General features: G+C 41.7%; 1 protein-coding gene across 7 annotated transcripts in view; it reads left to right on the forward strand.

Moving 5' to 3' along the window:
• Nucleotides 1–968: 968 nt before the first annotated feature.
• mpripa (myosin phosphatase Rho interacting protein a) overlaps nt 969–19,770 on the forward strand; it is a 38,370-nt gene continuing 19,568 nt past the window's right edge. For 5 of the 7 annotated variants that reach the window (XM_058061468.2, XM_058061469.2, XM_058061471.2 and 2 more), the window contains exons 1-4: nt 970–1,609; nt 5,227–5,304; nt 7,483–7,548; nt 19,617–19,768. In XM_058061468.2, coding sequence (XP_057917451.2) covers nt 1,490–1,609; nt 5,227–5,304; nt 7,483–7,548; nt 19,617–19,768 — 416 coding nt within the window. In that variant the 5' untranslated portion in view covers nt 970–1,489. Of the gene's footprint in view, nt 1,610–5,226; nt 5,305–7,482; nt 7,549–19,616; nt 19,769–19,770 lie in introns of all 7 variants that reach the window. The other 2 variants (XR_009120747.2, XM_058061473.2) reach the window with 2 other exon arrangements.

Below are 19,770 nucleotides of genomic sequence, written 5' to 3' on the forward strand. Positions count from 1 at the left end.
TTACTGATGGGGGCGCCAGAGCGGCAAAGAGCAAATCGGGTACTGCATGATTCCAAAGGTTACATTATCTGAGCTAAAAGCTGAATTATAGAAATGTTAATTGTGCGTGTAATGTTGTGTTAAAGAAATCTGAGATCTCTAAGTGCAATGCTTAAACTAATGCCTCAGTTTGTACTTGCCTTCAAGAAATGGTACAAGCAAAAACGTCAATTGGTGATATCTTTTATGAAATTGGCCACTGTATTTGGAGAAAAGTGAAGAAACTACGATATAAATTACAAAAGCTTATCTAATACTGTTTGTATTAGTGAAAGAGTTTTAGAAATAAGCAAAACTAATGATTTATGTTTCACATTAACCCCACACGCCATAAATAAAAATAAGTGGTCTGTGTATTTTCCACCACGTTTTGTGTGTTTCTATGTTCACTTTTGCCCAGAGTTGGAAACTCCTAAAATGAAAAGTATATGCTGATCAAATGTCCCTTTAAGGATCTCCTTCAAGTTTGCTTGCTAAAGAAATTTCCAGCTGTTTTTTAAGAAGCTGTTGCAAGAGGTTAGATCTTTGAGGCCTGATCTTGGTCGTCTCACCCCTTGTATAAAGTGACGTGTTTTGACTATTTTCCAGCAAAATGTGCTGAAACTGGCAACATTTGAAAAACATATTTTGACACACCGTCTCACGCGTCCTGTTAATGTTGACTTGAAAAGATTTGCAAAACAACCGATGAGACTAAAGCAATAATGATAGTGATAGTAACAAACGCAAAGGATGACAAATATTGTCATAGTCTGACGTGGAAATTACTTTATTTTGTTATTACTAGCTCTTTAAAGCCCACCTAGCTTGGCGGGAGTGGGGGTACTTCATTGTTTTCCTATTGGTCAAAAACAGACCTCTCTTAGGTGGTCGTCTCACCGCTGTTTCTGATTGGAGAATATTACCGCCAGTCACATATTCCCCACACTAAGCTCCTCCCCATCGCTGTATCGACTGGATGTCCGGCCAAAGGCAACATTTTGGCGAAAACATCCAACTCAAGCTGCGCAAAACCAATGGAGTCAATTGTGTGACAGTCGTGTTGATCATTGGTGGCGTATTTTGGATAATGTTGGATAATGTCCGACCCTGAGACGAAGCCGTACGAATGCGCGACCACTCGTTAAGATAAGAACCGGAGGAGGAGGAGAACTCCCTCGGTAAGTTGGCGTCGTTTCCCCCCACGATGGAGGCTGACGGGACCCTTAGCAGCGAGCTAGAGGACCGCTGTGCCACCAGCGTCATGTCGACGCCTCTTTGAGCAATTAAGTACTACAAATTGCGCACATCTGCGCTTGTCGACCACTTAAAGAGAAAAGCTAGCTTACAATATGGCCATAACAGAGCTGACCATATGACCTAAAGGGCACGTGAACCCGGAGTTCTACAAAGTTGTATTTCTGCCTTTAAAAAAACGACATTTCATCAAGTGTCTCCTTTTCTGAGCAACATGTCATTCAAAGAGAACCCCTGTCGGAAATTCCAAGCAAACATTTTCAACAAGAGCAAATGTCAAAACTGTTTCAAGCCCCGAGAGTCGCACCTGCTCAACGACGAAGACCTCAACCAGGTGAGTGCCCCCCTCCCTCCATGTTTAACATTAACACTCATTTATCACCAGGCTACAAGTGAAGTGCAAAGGTTTGTTTCATTCAATTAGTCTCCAGCCCAGGGGCCCTTATTGGCCTTAATTCCATGCTGAAATAGGCCTCCATCTCACCCAAAGCCACTATCGCTCTGCTTTTACCGTTGAATTGGGTCAAAATCACGCAAAAACATGCTCTATTGCACACACTGCCCAAAGTCTTATCTGGGTAGGATATTTCCTAATCACATTATGTTCCATTTGTTGATTAATCACAAATGGTAACACCGTGTGCGATTCCAGCTGGCCCCTGTAAAAACTAACTGCACATTTTCCTTCCTCATCATGATGGAAAATAGCTTGTCTTCAACACCGACTGTCAACCTACAACTTGGTCAGTCAGGAGTTGCAAAGTTTTCCGACACTGAAGGCCTCCCATGGGTTTCATTCCGAGCACGTTTTTCGCTCAATGGAACTTCTATGTTCCATTTCGAGAAGGATGTCAACATCCAGTTGTTTATATTTCCTCAGTTTTCCCATCTGGAACAAAGCAACTGTTAAATCACATCCTATAGTAGTAACCTATATTCAATAAATTCCATCATTTGTTGAACTTTAATTGGCATATAATGGTAAAAAATACTCCCAAAATATGTACTGTGTGCTTGGGAGACACTTCACTTTAACAAAGACACAGTTGACTTGTTGCATTAGCCATATTGTACTGGGCAACTAGGATGTAGACCCATGCAGCACTTTTGTTCCATTTCCAGTTCTATGGTCATTATCACGTTTTGTTTTTGCCAGATTGTTCCTGAAAATGATATCTTGTTTCCAAATTGTATGACCTTTGGGACAGCAGTGTAAAATTAAATAACTCAGGGGGGCCACATTTACAGGACTGCTTCATTCATAGTTATTCAAATTTTGCGTATGATGTAATGTTAATGAAAGGCCCTTAAATCCTTAACTCAATGGTTCCCACTAAGGGGAAAGTTTAACAAGCATGATAAAGCACTGTCAAAATACATACAAACATTGATAAAGCCTCATTTTAGGGGCAATCTCTTTTTATGTCCACAATAACCATCACACTTATTTCTTTGTATTCGGCACAATTACCAACTTCATGCTGTGTCTCTCAATTAGTCAAAGATCTTCTGTATGACAGGATAGAACGGCCGTTTTTAGGAATCTATTGCAAATACGTAGTCCATCCATCCATTTTCTATACCGCTTATCCGCACTACGGTTGTGGTGGTATGCTGGAGCCTATCCCAGCTGACTTTGGGTGGGGTACACCCTGGACTGGTCGCCAGCCAATCATTCACACTCACATTCATACCTAATATGCATGTTTTTAGGGGAATGTGTGAGGGAACTGGGGTAGGGTAGGATAGCATACTCCTGCGACCCAAGTGAGGATAAGCGGCATAAACAATGGATGGATGTATTTTAGAATTTAATTTAACAAACATACTATTGTTTTCACGGTACTCCATGTAGCATCGGCGCTGTTGACATGAGGCGTTGAACCTCTGTTGACTGTTACGCCAATGTCACACTTTTATTGATTTTTATTCACATACCCCGTGGTAATTTCACATACAACACTTGGGGAAAATAGATGTTATAGGATGAGCATTTTTTTATGTTTTTCTTTTCAGTTTTTAAGGAATCGTAAATATCTCCAACTCGCACACCTTTCTAGTCCATTCGTCCTGGGAATGACACTTCCTCATTCTCATTCTAATTCTCATTACAGGAACACGAAATGCATTCAGAGACACTTCTAACATCACAAAAACTGCTTTATAATGTGTGTGTGTGGTAAATAATGGAGAAGATAAAGAAAAAAACATGAAGTGGACATTCTTATCACTCTGTTCCAATCTGCTACGTTGAAGTATGCTGGAAAATACACTGAAAAGAAGTACATTTACCTTAAATGATGTGATGTTTTTGAACGGAACCCCTGATTGCTCATAACACTCTAAAGTGTGACTCAAATGGTCTGCTCCTATTAAAGAGACTAGAGGCTTGTGTGGTATCGTTTTTAGCTGGAGTGTGTATAGGTAGATAACAGACAACTATCAACGAATAATGCAGAATAACGACAACAATGTGAGCTCTAAACATGTAACTTATTAGCTATTTACAACAACAGTACAGCAAAGCATGCTGGGAAGCGCTGTTGTAAAAAAACGTAGAAAATACGCGCTGTTACACATTGGTCTGACATTTATCCATCTGTTGATTAAATACATTAAAAATAGGGAGTTGCTCATTGTGATAATAATGACTGATTAATGCGATTTTTTTTAAATCATTTGACAGTACCCGGAGAAAACCCGGGGACCCCTGCCTTCCAGCATGGTTGGGGATAGGATGTGCTCCTTTTTAAAAAATTATTATTTTAAAAATTATTATAGACATTATTATAGATATAGATATAACGCTCACATCAACTATCGAATCCTATTTAAACAGTGTATAAAATCCTTTACCACAGAGGTTTAAATTGATAAAAACTAGTTTCTATTGGTGATTAATTGTGAGTTAACTATGGAAAAAATGTGATTAATCACAATTAAATATTTTCATTTCATTGACTGCCCTGATTCTGACTGATTCAGGAATAGGAGGTCAGGAGCTTGTTTCGACACACCCAGTTTAACCACTAAACCATTGAAGGGTAAAAATTGACCTGGAATTATCAGCGTGTATTTTTCAAATGAGGCTGCTGTCAGGTCATGTGAGGAAAGACGAGGTCTTCCCTCCCCACTCCCTTCCATGAACTCTGCACAGTCTCCTTGGGTTTCAGGCATATTTGTACAGGCTTGGACTCAGCTGGTATCCGTGTGATTCCTTCCCCCATTATCAGAGAGATTCATACCGCTGACAGTCGAAGGTTATGTTGGGGACTCTAGATTGAAAAATTCCTCTTATGTCATTTTGTTTACTTGGTGACTCTGCTGAGAAATGTTCTGTACCTTCTGTAATCAAAACGAAAGCGGATTTTATGGTGGATTATACGTGGCTTTACATGGGATGAAGTTATGACTGTAATCAAAACCCCTGACGGCGTTACCAGGCAGCCATAAATGTCAGAGCTTTTCAACTTGATTTCTAGCCTACTGTGTAATGGATTTCTTGAGGGCACCGTTGACTATGTAGAGGATTTATGCCTTATCATTTGAGCACAAACATCTTGCAACATTTCTCCCCATTCACACATAAACCAGCTGCGGTTAGGCAGGGCTTGTTTGACTCGAAATAACTGCTGACTACTCAAGTGGCAGGAGTTCAAGTATGTCGCAGAACTATTTAAGAAAGCCTGCCAGACCAACTTGCATTTCTCAAGTTAAAATTGCAAATTCATACGCCACAAACGCTCCCAACGTCCGAGCTACCTCGTTAGGTTTCTAATCCACCTTGCTCGTTTGGTTTAATGGTGTGGTCTCTGAGAACGAGCTGTCTGCCAATACAATGTAACATACAGTCATTTTTAATAAGCGCTTAATTGGACTCTGAATTGACATGCAAAGCTTTCGGTTTCATGGTTTGTCTTCAACACCGTAATTATATCTTCTCATTGCCAGGCGAAACCTATTTATGGAGGATGGCTGCTCCTTGCACCAGAGGGAACCAATTTTGACAATCCTTTACACCGATCTCGGGTAAGTGCCCTCATAAGTGTCTTCTTTGCTGGAGCCAGAAGTGATCCATTTTGGGGAAATCTCTTACTGTTTCTGAATCCCCTTGCATGTGTATACTTAGGCAACTACATTTATCTTGGCTTTGTTCCAATCGACGTCAAAGGTAATAGGTAAGGATTAGCATATCAAGAAGCTCTGATGGCAGCCGATAAGTTAAACAAATACAATTAGTGTAATAGCGCTCGCTTTCATTTCAGCATCAATACTTGTACCCTTAACATTGCTGTGTGGGTCTTATGATGAAAACGGTGCTTTAAAAGCTATAATGAACCAAATATTGAATTTATTCCTTGAACCCTGCTCCATTAGCATCGTGTAACAAGAGCCTCGCTCTATTGCACTGCCTTCTTTATCAACTCCCAAATAAAGCCGCGGTGGTGCATCCCAAAGCGGAGCTGGGAGAATGCGGGGGAGGTGGTGGAAAAGTCCCAGTTCTCACAGCCGCTCTGATGGCTTCCATATGTTTTTTTTGGGGCGGGGGGCTGGGTTTTAGGGGGACACAAACAAAATACCTTCATATTGTTTACCCCTGATATCGTCAACAGTTTGTCGCTGCACTTGTGTGTTGATGTTGTCTGGTTAGTTTATGACTGGCCAACAAAGATGAGGACTACGGTGGGTGTTTGTTGGGCCATCTTGGATAGAATATTTCCTTTTGGATGTGACCACAATGTTAAATTGTGAGGATTAGCAGCCGTTTGGGTCCTTTCAATATTCTTTATAAAGAGCCGATCAATATTTCATGGATTTCACTAGGTTGCAATCCGAGCCCAGCAAATGTAACATTGGAAGAAAATGATGTGTAAGGATGCAGTAGCACACAGTGCTCAATGAATGTGTTGCGATAATGGTGGTAATAACAATATTATTATTGCTGTATTATCCTTGTAAATGTCATGGGTTAATAATATTATTATTATATTATTATTAACATGTGACATTTACAAGGGTTTCAACTAGGGCTGTCAGTCCATTAAAATATTTAATTGCGATGAATCACATTTTTAACTCAATTAATTGGTCCAAAATTGGTTCACCCCCAAACACTTCAGTTTATTAGTTTTAATGCTTCTTTCTGTAGCATCGTATTTTGGTATGATAAGTTGTTTTCAATACATACGTGAACCATTTCGCCCCAGAATTGACAGTATGTAGAGCTTTTCAGGATGACAGGATCATTATTGGACATTGCTGCATGCTATCTGCTGTGCGTCTGATAGTTATTACCTAGTGTTATTTGGGGAAATAATTCATCTTTCTGCCTGAAGACATCTTTCTATATACATTTGTGAATGAAGAAAATTTTAAAATTAAATGATGCTCAGTTTGCTTGAAAATGTGATGTGGGCCAACTTTTTCAATAGTTCTGTTGCCAACGTAACGCAAATGTTTACCAAAGGTTGGCTTATTTAAGTGTATTGACTTTGTGTGTGTGTGTGTGTGTGTGTGTGTGTGTGTGTGTGTGTGTGTGTGCGTGCGCGCGCGTGCGCGCGCGCGCGTGTTCTAAAGTGCAATGGTCTTTCTTAACTTTCTTAACTTGAATGTTATTGAATATTATTTTAAACAGGCTACTTTTTAAAGACAAAGTGCCCTACTTGATTTAACATTTGACTGCCCTTCCCTAGAGTGTGTGCACCAACGACTCCCAGAATTCCTGACATGCAAAAAAATGCTCAGTGAAAGTTCTACTCTGTGGCTTGCATTCCTCTGTTGTGTCCGAAGACGACCTTGACTTTTATGTCAGGGGAAAGACAATAAAGTCGTTGAGAGCCAAATATGGCTGGAAGGGCGTGGGGCGACAAATATACGTACTCATGCTGCCAGAAAAACATTGACACTTTCAGCAGTTGTGTGCCAGTTGTACGTTGTTCATTCCAAAACGCTTGGAATCTTTGACAGTCTAGCGGCAAGGGACGAGTCTGCGGCGCATTTTATGGTCAGGGTTATTCCGAATGGGTCACCCTGAACCTCATTGGGCATATTCTTCACCATCATTCGCTGCTTGCCTTGTTAGTTCACGAAGAGTTTATTTGCCAAGTTTCAGTATCACTCTAATGTCAAAGTTATTATTTTTTTCCCACTCATTCTGAAATTCTTCTGTCAGTGTTAACACATGGCTCTGTGTTTATTGACATGCAGAAATGGCAAAGGAGGTTCTTCATCCTGTATGAACATGGCTTACTTCGCTATGCTTTGGATGAAATGGTGAGTAAAACTGCATTTTCCAATTCATTCCCTCGTAACTTCCTTTATGTCTTTAATCTGCTATCACCAAACTAAATGCCATCTTCTTGGGGCTTTGTTTCTTTTTTAACGTGCTGGTAATGAAAACCTGCATTGTATCGTACAATAGAAGGGAAAATGACGGGCCCCTAAGACTCCTCTAAGGGGGTTCGTTTGAAACTGAAGCCCAGAGTTTGCTTTACAGCTAAATGCCAGTGCACACAAAAGACAGTATGCCGTCTACGAAAAGGGATTTTTAGTGAGACATGGATGAATACTAGCGTTGTAACGGTACGCCATAATCATGGTTAGGTACGTACCTCGGTTTTCTTCAACCTGTTAATAAATAAGCATGTCTGAAATAAGTAAACCATGTCAAGGTTACGGGTGATTTATAAGATGCTTTAAGATGCTTTGTCAATGCTCACATTGACAAGTCACTTTTTTTTTAATATGAACAACCACATAAAAAATTTAATTTTAAAGAAAAATCAGATTTGGGCATCGTATCCTGCAGTTTGAACATAATCTAATCCTACAAAACTGCAAAGTTGCTGGGCTTCGTTGTGTGGTGTGTACACGCCACCATCTTGTAAGTTGTAAGGTCTTCTGTTAAACACACTCATCATTTTCAAATCTTTATTAACCCAGATTGTGTTGAATTTACAGTAAAGTCTCATTATATCGATATTGTCGGGAGTCAGAAAAAATATCGATATAACCGGACTGTCGATATATCCGATCCTGCGCCGAACTGCATTAAAAGTGGGCAATAATGCACTCGATGTTGTTCTATAGTATAGAACAATGTCGAGCAGCTTAAATCAATCTTTGCTTAAGGATTTCAATACCAAAAAAGAACACGGCGAACGGCTGCTTCCAGTTAACTTTATTTTTCACACTTCCACCACCAGAGCACAGCACACACACCGATTCCCGCACTTCCTGGTTCACAGGTCATGCTCAACCCGCCCCACATAGCTGGCCAAACACATGCCTGCAACAGAAGAACCAACTGACATAGCATACACACCTATTCCAACGAAGACACAAGCGTACAAATACATGTATTTAATTGTGTTGTATTCAGATATCTTTTTATCGCTTGCAATAATCACTGTTTTTCATATGTACATGCTGGCGTTCGTGGTTTCTCTTGTGTGTATGGATTCTATACACACGAGAGAAACCACGAACGCAGTTGGTTCTTCTGTTGCAGGCATGTGTTTGGCCAGCTATGTGGGGCGGGTTGAGCATGACCTGTGAACCAGGAAGTGCGGGAATCGGTGTGTGTGCTGTGCTCTGGTGGTGGAAGTGTGAAAAATAAAGTTGACTGTTCTTTTTTGGTCTTGAAATCCTTAAGCAAAGATTGATTTAAGCTGCTTTTGTAGCGATATAAGCAGACCAAATTGGCTGGCGGGAGATGAAAAGGGCATCGTAATAATATATATATATATCATAATAACCGGGTATCGTACTAACGGAACTAATTATATCATAAAAGACTAGAAATTTGCTGGGAAATGAAAATAGTATCGTAATAAGCAGTACTTCGATATAACCGATATCGATATAACGAGACTTTACTGTATATCAAAATAGGCTGGCCATAACAAAAATAAAGACATTCTCCTGTAAAAATCAGATTGACCGTCTTGTCGAAGACAGCCTTAATAACAAATACATGTATCGTTGCACCCTTAATACTAACAAATATTTCTGTTCTATTCACAAATCTTTCAATACTAGTAAAAAAGTGACTGCTTGAGAGGGTAGTATACTGTAGTACTTGGTCAATCTGCTCAACATCCATACGAGCATGGTGGTGTCAAAAGGAATGGAGTGGCAAAGTCATGTGCTGAGCTCTTGTCTGTTTGTTTTGCAGCTTGTCCAAATATTATGCAAGACCCCCTGGAAAAGCCACCTCAATGCCTTCTTTACCGGTGCTAGCTTAAGTTCAGTATCGGAATGGCTGGCGTTTTTGTATGTTAATACAAATACCTGTTAATGTACTCTTTGGTTTTGGTTGCATTGAGTCATGTGACTGAGCCGTGACTGACCCAGAAGCACCTCTTTTCAAAGCACGGAACTGTATTATGGTGAGGCATCAGCACATCCTTTATTTGACGCTTTCTTTCTACATGTGGCATGTTCTGGTAGAGGAGGGTGTTGTATGTAATAGATGCAGGGTAGGTTGTAGTTGGGACCTTACAGGGAGATTGTATAGAAAGGCTTGGTGTTGACTGGCGAGGTTATTGAGTATCCCTTCGGTAGGGTCCATATTTCTTCAGCAAGAAATCACACATCATCAGAAGCGTTGTAAGAAATACTGCACAATGGTCTTCCTCAAACTGGAGGCTGATTCATTGAGAGGCACCAGTGAAGATGATTCATGAATTGAAGAAAAAGCTCACCCTTGTCCTCTGTTCATTGTTTGCTGCATGTCAGTCGTCGTCTTTTAATTTTCTCACTGAGTGAAGGATCAAAAGGGAAGGAGATTTAAAGCTGGAACTATCAAGTGACACTAAACATAGATCCTTGTTTGTCTTGGAAAGACAATCAGAATAATCATTTGTGTTTGCATGCAGCTTCTCGTCCTTTGTATAAATACTGTACATCTTTGGTATCGAATGACTTAGAACCCCCCCCTCCTGATATAGTGTTGCTTCAGACCACATCGCATCCGAGAGAATGCTAGACTAGATGAGGTGGTGCTCCTCCGTTTTCCTCTTGGCCTAGTCTTATTTTATGGGTTTGTTTCTTGACTTTTAACCCAACCCAGATGGGCTGCGGTCCCAACCTGCAGGATGTGGCCCTGCATTAAGGGGGGCAGGGGGAGAATAGTTTACCAAAGGCCTTGGATATCACAGTTTTCTGAGCCATGGACGTGGATTTCCCCACCTGTGGTGTACACCCACCTAACTTTTGATTCATTGCTGAAAACACGGTCTAAATGGATGGACAGCAAGGAAAATGTATTCTGTTCCACACTGAAGGGGAGTAGATGGATAGCCGACATGTTGGTCTTCAGACGACAGGGACTTCCATGCATGACTAATGTATCACTTCAGCTTTTTTGGCATAGAAAAAAGTCTGGTGTCTAATGTAGTTGGAGTATAAATATGGGACTAAAATACATTCGATTTCAGCGAATGATGGAGAGCCATTCAAAGTCTCCTGTACTAAAATGCAAAAGCTTGTTTCCCAGGGCAACTGGTGCTGTTATTTCTGGGAGAGTATGTTGCCAAGGGCAACATGTTTTGTCACTTATTCCAGCAACATTTGTCCATCCAAGGCATGGACTACAAGGGACAGAGTTATCTTTTTTTCTGGAAACCTCTTTCTTTTATACATCCTGACTGGAGGCAAACAAGAAACACACAAGCATCAATTTTTGGGCACCATGCAGAGCTTGGAAGTTGTGCGGTGACAGACTTTTAACAGGAAACAGAAATGCCCTGTGGCTCCCGGAGTGTAAGCACATACAGTACACTAATGCCTCGTTTATCACCGTTAATTGCTTCCAGAGCCGACCGTGATAAGTGAACGTCCTCAAAGCGGGATTCCTTATTTATAAATAAAATATTTTCATTGTTCACCGTTACAGTGAGCATACTTAGTTGTGCGAGAAATTTCAACTTAATCTTACTTACGGGGTCAAACCTCGGGGTTCAATAACAGTGCCACCATGTGGTGAATTTATCAGAAAAATAATAGCACAGGCAATACAGTGGGGATTCGGGTTTTGGATCATTTTCGCCCTTTTGTGTGCAGCGATGGAGGAATAGAAGTTGGCTCACACAAACAGAAGTGCAATTGATTGCAATTTATGAAATCTTGTAGAAGGCCCTTTTCTCATTCAGAAATGTGACATTTTTTTGTGTGTGTCTTGAGACTGGGATGGGACAGAGTAATACTTGTGCTGTCCTGCGTGTGTGTGTGTGTTCATGTCTGTGCACCTGTGATCAAGGGCGCTTGACTGCACAGTCCGTCAGGAACAGGTGTTCTTAGAGTCAGTTTATAACTCACTGGAAGTCTCGATGTGGTGTTTTTTTCTATTAGCAAGACTACACTTTATTCGATGCAATTAAGCCGATGGTGACTGCGTGGGGATCTGATGTTATTCATCTTTGGTTTCAGGTATCCATCCATTTTCAATACCGTGTAGCCTCACGAGGCATGCTGGAGCCTTTCCCAGCTGTCTTTGGGCGAGAGGCGGGGTGCACCCTGGACTCGCCAGCCAATCACAGGGCACATATAGACAAACAACCATTCACACCACATTCACATTCATACCTATGGACAATTTGGAGTCGCCAATTAACTCTGACCCCCTAAAACATGTTTTTGGAATGTGGGAGGAAACCGGAGTGGGGAATTGAACCCAGGTCTCCTAGCTGTGTGGCCTGTGCCGTCCACATCGCAGCCTGGTTTTGCCCGATTACATGTTGGTAGGTCTGCATTGAAATGACAGCTCCCCAGGGGGGGTCTGCCCAACTATATGAGAGGCACTGGTTTAAGGTTATTAACCAAACCTGACATGCTCCTGTAAAAAAATGATGTGTGAAGTAAACAGAAAACCTAGAGTGGAGCTGATATAGCTGATATGTACAATCTTGTCAATCTTTCCACGTGCTAAACAACTAATGAACTTGACAATATCTTCATAGTCATCATCTTTTACTGATGAAAAATGGCTGCACAACTGTGTTACAGTACTTTGTGCTCAGAACTCTCAGGTGGGTGTTAAGAACTCCACTGCGGCATCCGTGATGTCATTGAGTTAAAATAATCAACACCCACACTCTAATAGCTGCTTGTCCAAGCTGCGCTACATTAGTCATGCACTGCTAAGCTGCCACTGACCACATTTTAGGCTAATTGGCACGTTTGTGCACATCAATTCATCAAATAATTCCACCCTTGAATTATTTCACTGCAGTGTTCTCATGGCGTTGTTAGCTCTTGGAGTCCTTCTCATTTCATGTTAGCTCAATTAATTTCCTGTGTTTACTTCAAATAGTGGACCCATGCCCTCGAGCACTGTCCAAGAACAGAGCTTTGAGAAACTTCCTTTTCCCATTTTGTGCATTCTTCTTTAATTTGAGACACACCATTGTGCTTTCTCCTCTGCAAGTCTTACAGACGAGAGCCTATGCAACCCTAACTAGTGTTTACATTCAGAATTGTAAACCCCATCGTATGCTTAAACAATGTACCCCTCTGTACCCCCTCGGTGTTTAAGATTAAGCTCTTTAGATGGGCTTTTGTCTTATGTTTGATTTGGAATGTTTTGAGAAGATGAATGAGTAGGATGTCTATAGGTGCCTCCAGGCTTTCTGTGCTGGGAGTTAGCGAAGACCAACCACCTAGACCTACTGAATTAGGGACACTTAAAGGGGAACTTAGTGTGCGGGTCCTGTGGGCGAACCATCTGCTAGCTGTACAGAGGGGATGGTGCGTTAGTCTTCTTTAACCCTTGCCCTTCCTTCCTCATGAATCCAATAGTAACCGATCTGCTGGAATGTAAACAACCATGGATTACAGTGGGGTCACTGTTCGCATCGCCCAAGGCCTCAAAACCATGGGAACAGTTTGCCATAGGGCTTGTAATCATCAGGCTTGGCTGACACTCTGCTGTAAATGCCATTCAACCTGACCATAGATAGATCTGAACAGCAACCCTTTCTGGGTGAGGTGGTCTTTTTGAGTTTTCCAGAGTGTTTGTGCTTCTCGGTTTTTAGTTCTCTTTTTCCCAGGAGCCATTCATCATACAGTGACATGCTAGCTCTGCAAGGCTTTGGCTAAAGCCAGCGTCCATGGCTCTAGCTGACATGGCTGTCACCTTTTGCTTATCCTATTACTCCCCCTGGTTCACTTTCCCATCATTGTGTCTGCTCTCTCTCTGTCTCTCTCTTGCCAGCCACTTGTATGTCTGTCTTTCAGTCCATTTTGCTCAGGCCAATAAATCTTTGGTGCTGTGGCGGTGTTGTGCAACTTCTCTCTCTACAAAGCCTCCTCTACGACTGCTTTGCTCAGTTCAATCTAAACTCGACCAGGACACTGACAAAAGGTTTTATTTAAAGTGTTGGGGTGAGGGGTAAGCCAGCCCTGTGAAAGGCACTAATAAAACACTGGGCTAGACGAGTGTGCTTACGGGTGTGTGTGTGTGTGTGTGATGGTGGGGCAGCTGGAGGGACACCAAGAGGTACCAATTAGGAAAGTGCAGCTATCAAGACCATGCAAATGAATGAATGACAATTTGCATTATGGGTGTGATTGTCATTGCCACAACTGGACTCTTCTGTGCCGAGTGTTTGACTTTTGGGACAGTTGTTATGGGTCATGCCATTACCCTCGGAGTCTTGGTTGGGTAAAGTCCAGCTGTAACCCAGCCTGATACTGCTGTCTCATAACCGATTGTAGGAGGGGCAGCTGCACTAGAATATCTTTTAGAATTCTGACAGGTGTATTGGATGACCTTCAACCTTTTCACCTAAGCTCAGCAGCCTTCCTAGCCAACCACCTGTTCCTCCCAGGGCGCTGCTGTTACGATATTATTAGCAAGAAAAGTTTGACCTTGGATTTGATCCCAGCGATGTTTAAAATGATTACAGTAGCAAAGAGTAAGAGGTCCTAAATTTTTGAAAATTGGCACTTCATGTTTAATGATGTTCTAACAGTAAATTGTGTCATGAACACTAAACATGACATGAAAGAAACAAAATTTCCCATTGCCTCTCACCTGCTGGCTAGATGAACAGAGCAGCTATGGGAAAAAATTTAAATATTGTCGAAAATATCGACATTGACAAATGAAATGTAGCAGAAAGCAGGGATCGTCTGCATGTGTGGAACCACACACTCTGTCGGAGACAGGCATGGACAAACAGCTCATTAGCATTAAAGCTGCATGCAACCACACACATACTTGCCCACACACACACACACACACACACACAGCCTTAAATGGGCCTCAGAGACCAAAGACATCAAATAAATTGCTTATCACCTTGGCCTATTTTCAGCAAGTGTGGCACAGTGTGGGTGGTAGTGTTAGTTGCAGTGGAGGAGGATTAGTGGTTCTGGTTTTGTCTTCGGGGGGATATTGGAAGAGACTCCATTGGATAAGAAAACTGGTCCAGTTATGTCATGTTTGCATGTTCTGATCATTTCACCCGGAAAACTTGAGGCCAGGAGAAATTAAAAGATTGAATCCTGAATAGGAGTTACGCCCCTTGCTTTTGGATGCACACTTTGTATGAACAATCAGAAATCACTCTTTATTGCTCTCTGGTTCTACCATATCTTACTTATTGTGTGGAAATATGGAGTAATAACTATAAAAGCAAATCTTCACTCGCTAAATAAATGTACTGCAAAAAAGGTCAGTAAGGATAATTCATAATGCCGCCTACAGAGAACATACTAACTCCTTATTTCTAAAACCACAAATACTGAAACTTGCTGATATAGTTCATCTTCAAACAGCTAAAATAATGCATAAGGCTAAAAATAACCAATTAGCTAAAAATGTCATTCAGTACTTCTCTACAAGAGAGGAGAAATATGATCTCAGGGAAGAACTACATTTGAAACACTTATATGCTAGGACTACGTTAAAAAGCCATAGCATTTCAGTATGTGGAATCAAACTATGGAATGTATTGAGTAAGACCCTCAAACAATGCACAACGATGAGCCAATTCAAGAAACAATACAAGCAGTTGATGTTTGCTAAATACAAGGATGAAGAGTCATGAACCAGTCATGATGTGCTATATATATATCACTATATTGACACTTACTATGGTACCCATTATGGCATTGGATGGTCATATCACCTCGTACTTCGGTACGTGACAAAAAAAAAAAAAAACTTAAACTATATTAGTAAAGCAGGAAGTGAACAAATGTAACAGTTACTGATTGTAAAAGTGCCAGATGGAGGGGTAGGATTTAATAAGCTTTGCTTCTTCCTACTCCTTTTGGACATGTGGAACTGTGAACTGATTACATATGTGATGCACTCAATTGTAATCTGATGCACGTTCAAATGAATTAAAACCATTACCATAATCTAGAGAGACCTGAGCAGCTAGGCTGCATCAAGAAAAACATTGTCATATTAAAGAGTTGGATAGCAAAGGAAGATTATCAGTCTGGGAAAGCGCACAACCACTTAAACACGTAATCTCTGTTGAGACATTGAGTGTGAACAGACACCAGGACAGAAGCTCATTGTAGCACCTGTTTGTCGACTCACCATCTGCAATGAAATGTCCCATTCTCTTTTCTCAGCTCTGAGACATTTCCTAAAGCTTATTTCGAAAGCTTGCACTTTTCATGCAGTGTGCAAGCTTGGCCCACGCACAACCAGCTGTCCATCTATTTCAGTGGGGTTCATCTGGTTTATTTTGCCTTTTTTACATTTGCATCAGCCGTTTTGGACATAATGATGCTGCAATCTTCATCCTCCAACACCTCCATCCTCTTCCTCCTCCTCTGCGTTGCCATCTCTGTCTGTGCTGACCTAACAGTCAACATTAAACCGCCCACGTCCTCTCGCTGTTCTCCATAATGAGGAGCAGCACTGTTGCCATCCACATTCTCTGAAATAGCTGCTTTTAAATGTATGCAATGAGGTTTCATCTGTCAGGTTTTACTGCTGCTATGTAAGCCCTGCATGTGAATGCATGCCAATGAAGTAAGGTGTATTTGTGTGGTTCTTCAACGAAGATGTCCTATGTCTGGGATGTTTGTTCAACAGCAAGTGGTTGCCATGCATGTTACAGCCGAGATTAACGTAATTACACTAGTGTTACAGTTTAAAGTTGCCTTAATGCTGGGAATAATTAAGAACTAATACATTGGAACCTTGTTTATGATGACCCTGTCCTGGTTGTGGGATACATCTGTTTAGGTGTATGCCTATTACAAGAGGACAGTTTCTCTAAGCTACTTTAAAGGTGACTCCAGCCGTCTGGCACCCGAGGATATTTCCCCCACAGCAGCTTGTGGGTTCACTTGTATCCAAAAATGTGTTTACCTCTATTGTCCTGGTTGCTAAGGAATGTTTTATTGCACGTTCACTGTTATCGGTAATGAGCAGGATGTTGGACCCCGAAGAGACCCGACTCCTTTGCCATATTCATGAGTCAGGATGATGCACTGCCAGCTCATCATGGTTGCTTCATGCTGGCTGTCCTTGCACAACAAAGGCGAGTGACTGTAGGTGCTGGGTGATGACCTTGGAACCTATTAAAGGAAGCCTGTTGTTACATGCCTTGCAAAAGAGTAATACAGAGTCGAGACAACTGACACCAATGTTTGCACAGATGTTTGCAATCAACATACAGGTGTTTGGAGCTTAATAACTTTGGTTAGGAGAATGTTTCAGATTGGAGAGTGTGATGTCTGTGACTCACTTATCACTTTAAATTCTGTTTTGTTCTCATAGGACTACACTGTCGAATCAAAATGTTGTTACACAATAAGAAAATGCTTTACAAAGCAAAAACTAGCCAACATGTTGAAATGACCGCTGCCACATCAAGCAGATATTTGTCCCGCTTGCAAGCATACTTATTCATATTTGTTTTGTGACTCTGGAGTCAGTATTCTGTAGTATTGTCTGAGCAACTTCAGAAAAGATGTCTTAATATCCACTGATCACAAAATCTCTTGTCTCTGACGAGAAGTGGTTCTGTGGACTTTGGCGGCTGACAATTCCACATTGTGTGAACTGATGCTGCTGCACAAAGGGCCCATTGTGGCGAGACATGGCCCACAGAGAGGGGACAGGGTCTGGGATAGGTGACAGAGAGGTGTGGGTTCATTGAGGCCTGGGTCTGGGGAGTGGATGTTGTCCTGGCTGCCTCGAAATATGGGGAGTGTATTGGTCGGCTAACATAAAGCCTGTCCTGGGAGGGTGCACACGTGTGAGAGGAGTCTCGTGCTGCTCTCCACATAAACTCATCTATACAACCACACAGCCAGTTTATAAACGCAGAAGTCTTATTATAATGGATTTTTGTTAATAATAAGTCTGTGATTTAAAATCTCAGGTCATAAGCCGCTTGTACGACTGTTCCCAAAATGATAACTTAAAAAATAAATTATTCTGACTTCATCTCAAGGTTAAGGCCACATGGGCAATGCACTCTCGCTTTGTTTATAGAAACAGTCAACATTCATAGTCCATTCAATTACTGCTGCTCCCGTTGAGCACCACCAGCTTGAAATTCCTAATCCACATTACCACTTCTCTCAGTCCCCAAACCTCCATCCTCTCACCAGGTCTGAGAGTGACAGGGCTCTCAGGTCAAGCTGACGCCAGTCTCCCCTTTGCAATCTGAAGCAGGCCCACCAGGCCCTCGCCCAGCTGTCCCGGTGTCTGTTTGTCAGGCTACCTGTCAAGTACAGCTGTTGTTGGCCTCTCACCTTGTGGAGAGCCCTTCATTGGTTTTTAAGCTATGGGCGCAAGAAGTCCACCGGCTGATTTAGTGAGTCGCTCCCACTATCTCACTTGCTGATCTGGCACCATGCTGCCCCCACCCCCCCTGCCGATCAGTGTTATTATGTGAGCCTTTTGAGATGGTGTCTAATGTGAAAGACTTCAGAAATGTTAAGTGTCTTACACAGAACCATAGTCAACACACTTAGGCAAACCGCCCTCCGGGAAGGATTACCATCAAGTATTGACTCCTACTGCCACATCAGAGGCTATCCACAGGCTTTAATTGCTTTGGTACTGTCATACCACGGTAATGCTGCACAAATGGGTTTCCTGAATCTGATTTATTGGGTCACTGGCCAAGTTGTGTGTGATGCCTTTTAATCTTGTCTCTTTCCTACACGCCGATGCACAGAGGGCTGTAATTTATCATTTGCGGCTGGTACTACACCAAGACAGCACAGTGGTTGCGAGCTGTAATTTTTCCCATATGTGTAGTGCAGTGACGGAAGAACCCCAAAACTATTCAAACAAAGCTTGTTCTGCCCTATTTTCATTTTATTTGTAAAACTATGGAAACAGATTGATTCAGGATAACATCACCAATGCCTTTTTCTATTCCTTTCCTCAAGCAAATCATTTTGAGTTTGAAAGGGACTTCTTATGCTCATTTTTGAGCCGTTCGTATTGACTTGTGGACACAATACGACACGATAACGCAAAAGCTAGAAAGCTAGATCTAGATCTTCCAGAATATGCACCTGTTCCAACTGGATTTCAAAACTGTCTGTTTTAAATTTGTTCCACTCACGGCCCACCTCTGGGCACACCCACTCTGGTGTGATTGGTCACACTCCCAAGTGCTCCTTAGGACTTCCAGACTACTGCCGAACGCCACTTTTTAATTTTGTCTGTGTAGGAGTTCACATAAATGAATAAACCCTTTGGAGAGCGACTTGAAAAAGGGTTAGGAGCTACTGGTAGCTCATGAGTTACTGGTTGGAGACGCCTGACTTTCAGCTTGCCTACAGCAACAGTTTGGGGGATAGTCCAGCTTCACCGATGTTCGCACATCAGTCCCATATTTTTCTCTTGCTGGTCAGGAATCCGCAACTCCAACCACTTTTGCCTGATGTTTACCTTTTTAGGCAAGTTCAAACCTTAACAAATATTATAGTGAAATCTTTGACAAACAGCAGTGCACGTGGTGAGGACAAGCCTACAGCTTTTACCCGGGAACGCCCAGATAGAAGTGTTAGGAAAAAAAAAAACAAGCTCTCTTCCAAAAACAAAAAACAAATTATCTGAAATTTAGGCATAGTTTAACAAGATAATACTACATTCTAACAACATTTGTAGGTCAAAAAAGTGGAAAAAGCATAAGAGTTTGAATGATTTTGTTGGTCATTCTGATCATTCTTTATCAAAAGTCATCTGTACAGATCTGCATTGCAAATCCTATAACACATATGGCAAGAAACACTCACAGGCACAATTCTGGCACATTGCTGGATTATGTGAAATCATCATGTGGAGTGATTTGTGAACAAGTCAGTTCTTAGCACTTCCTCCATGTCCTTCTGTTGTCTTCCAGCCGAGCACTCTTCCCCAGGGCACAATCAATATGAACCAATGCTCTGATGTCATCGATGGAGAGTCCAGGACAGGTCAAAAGAACTCCTTGTGCATACTGACTCCTGAAAAAGAGCACTTCATTCGTGCTGAGTGTAAAGAAATCATCAACGGGT

This window comes from Doryrhamphus excisus, unplaced genomic scaffold (assembly GCF_037039965.1).
Source record: "Doryrhamphus excisus strain RoL-2023G ecotype Guam unplaced genomic scaffold, RoL_Dexc_Guam_v1.1 HiC_scaffold_24, whole genome shotgun sequence".
Lineage (NCBI taxonomy): Eukaryota > Metazoa > Chordata > Actinopteri > Syngnathiformes > Syngnathidae > Doryrhamphus > Doryrhamphus excisus.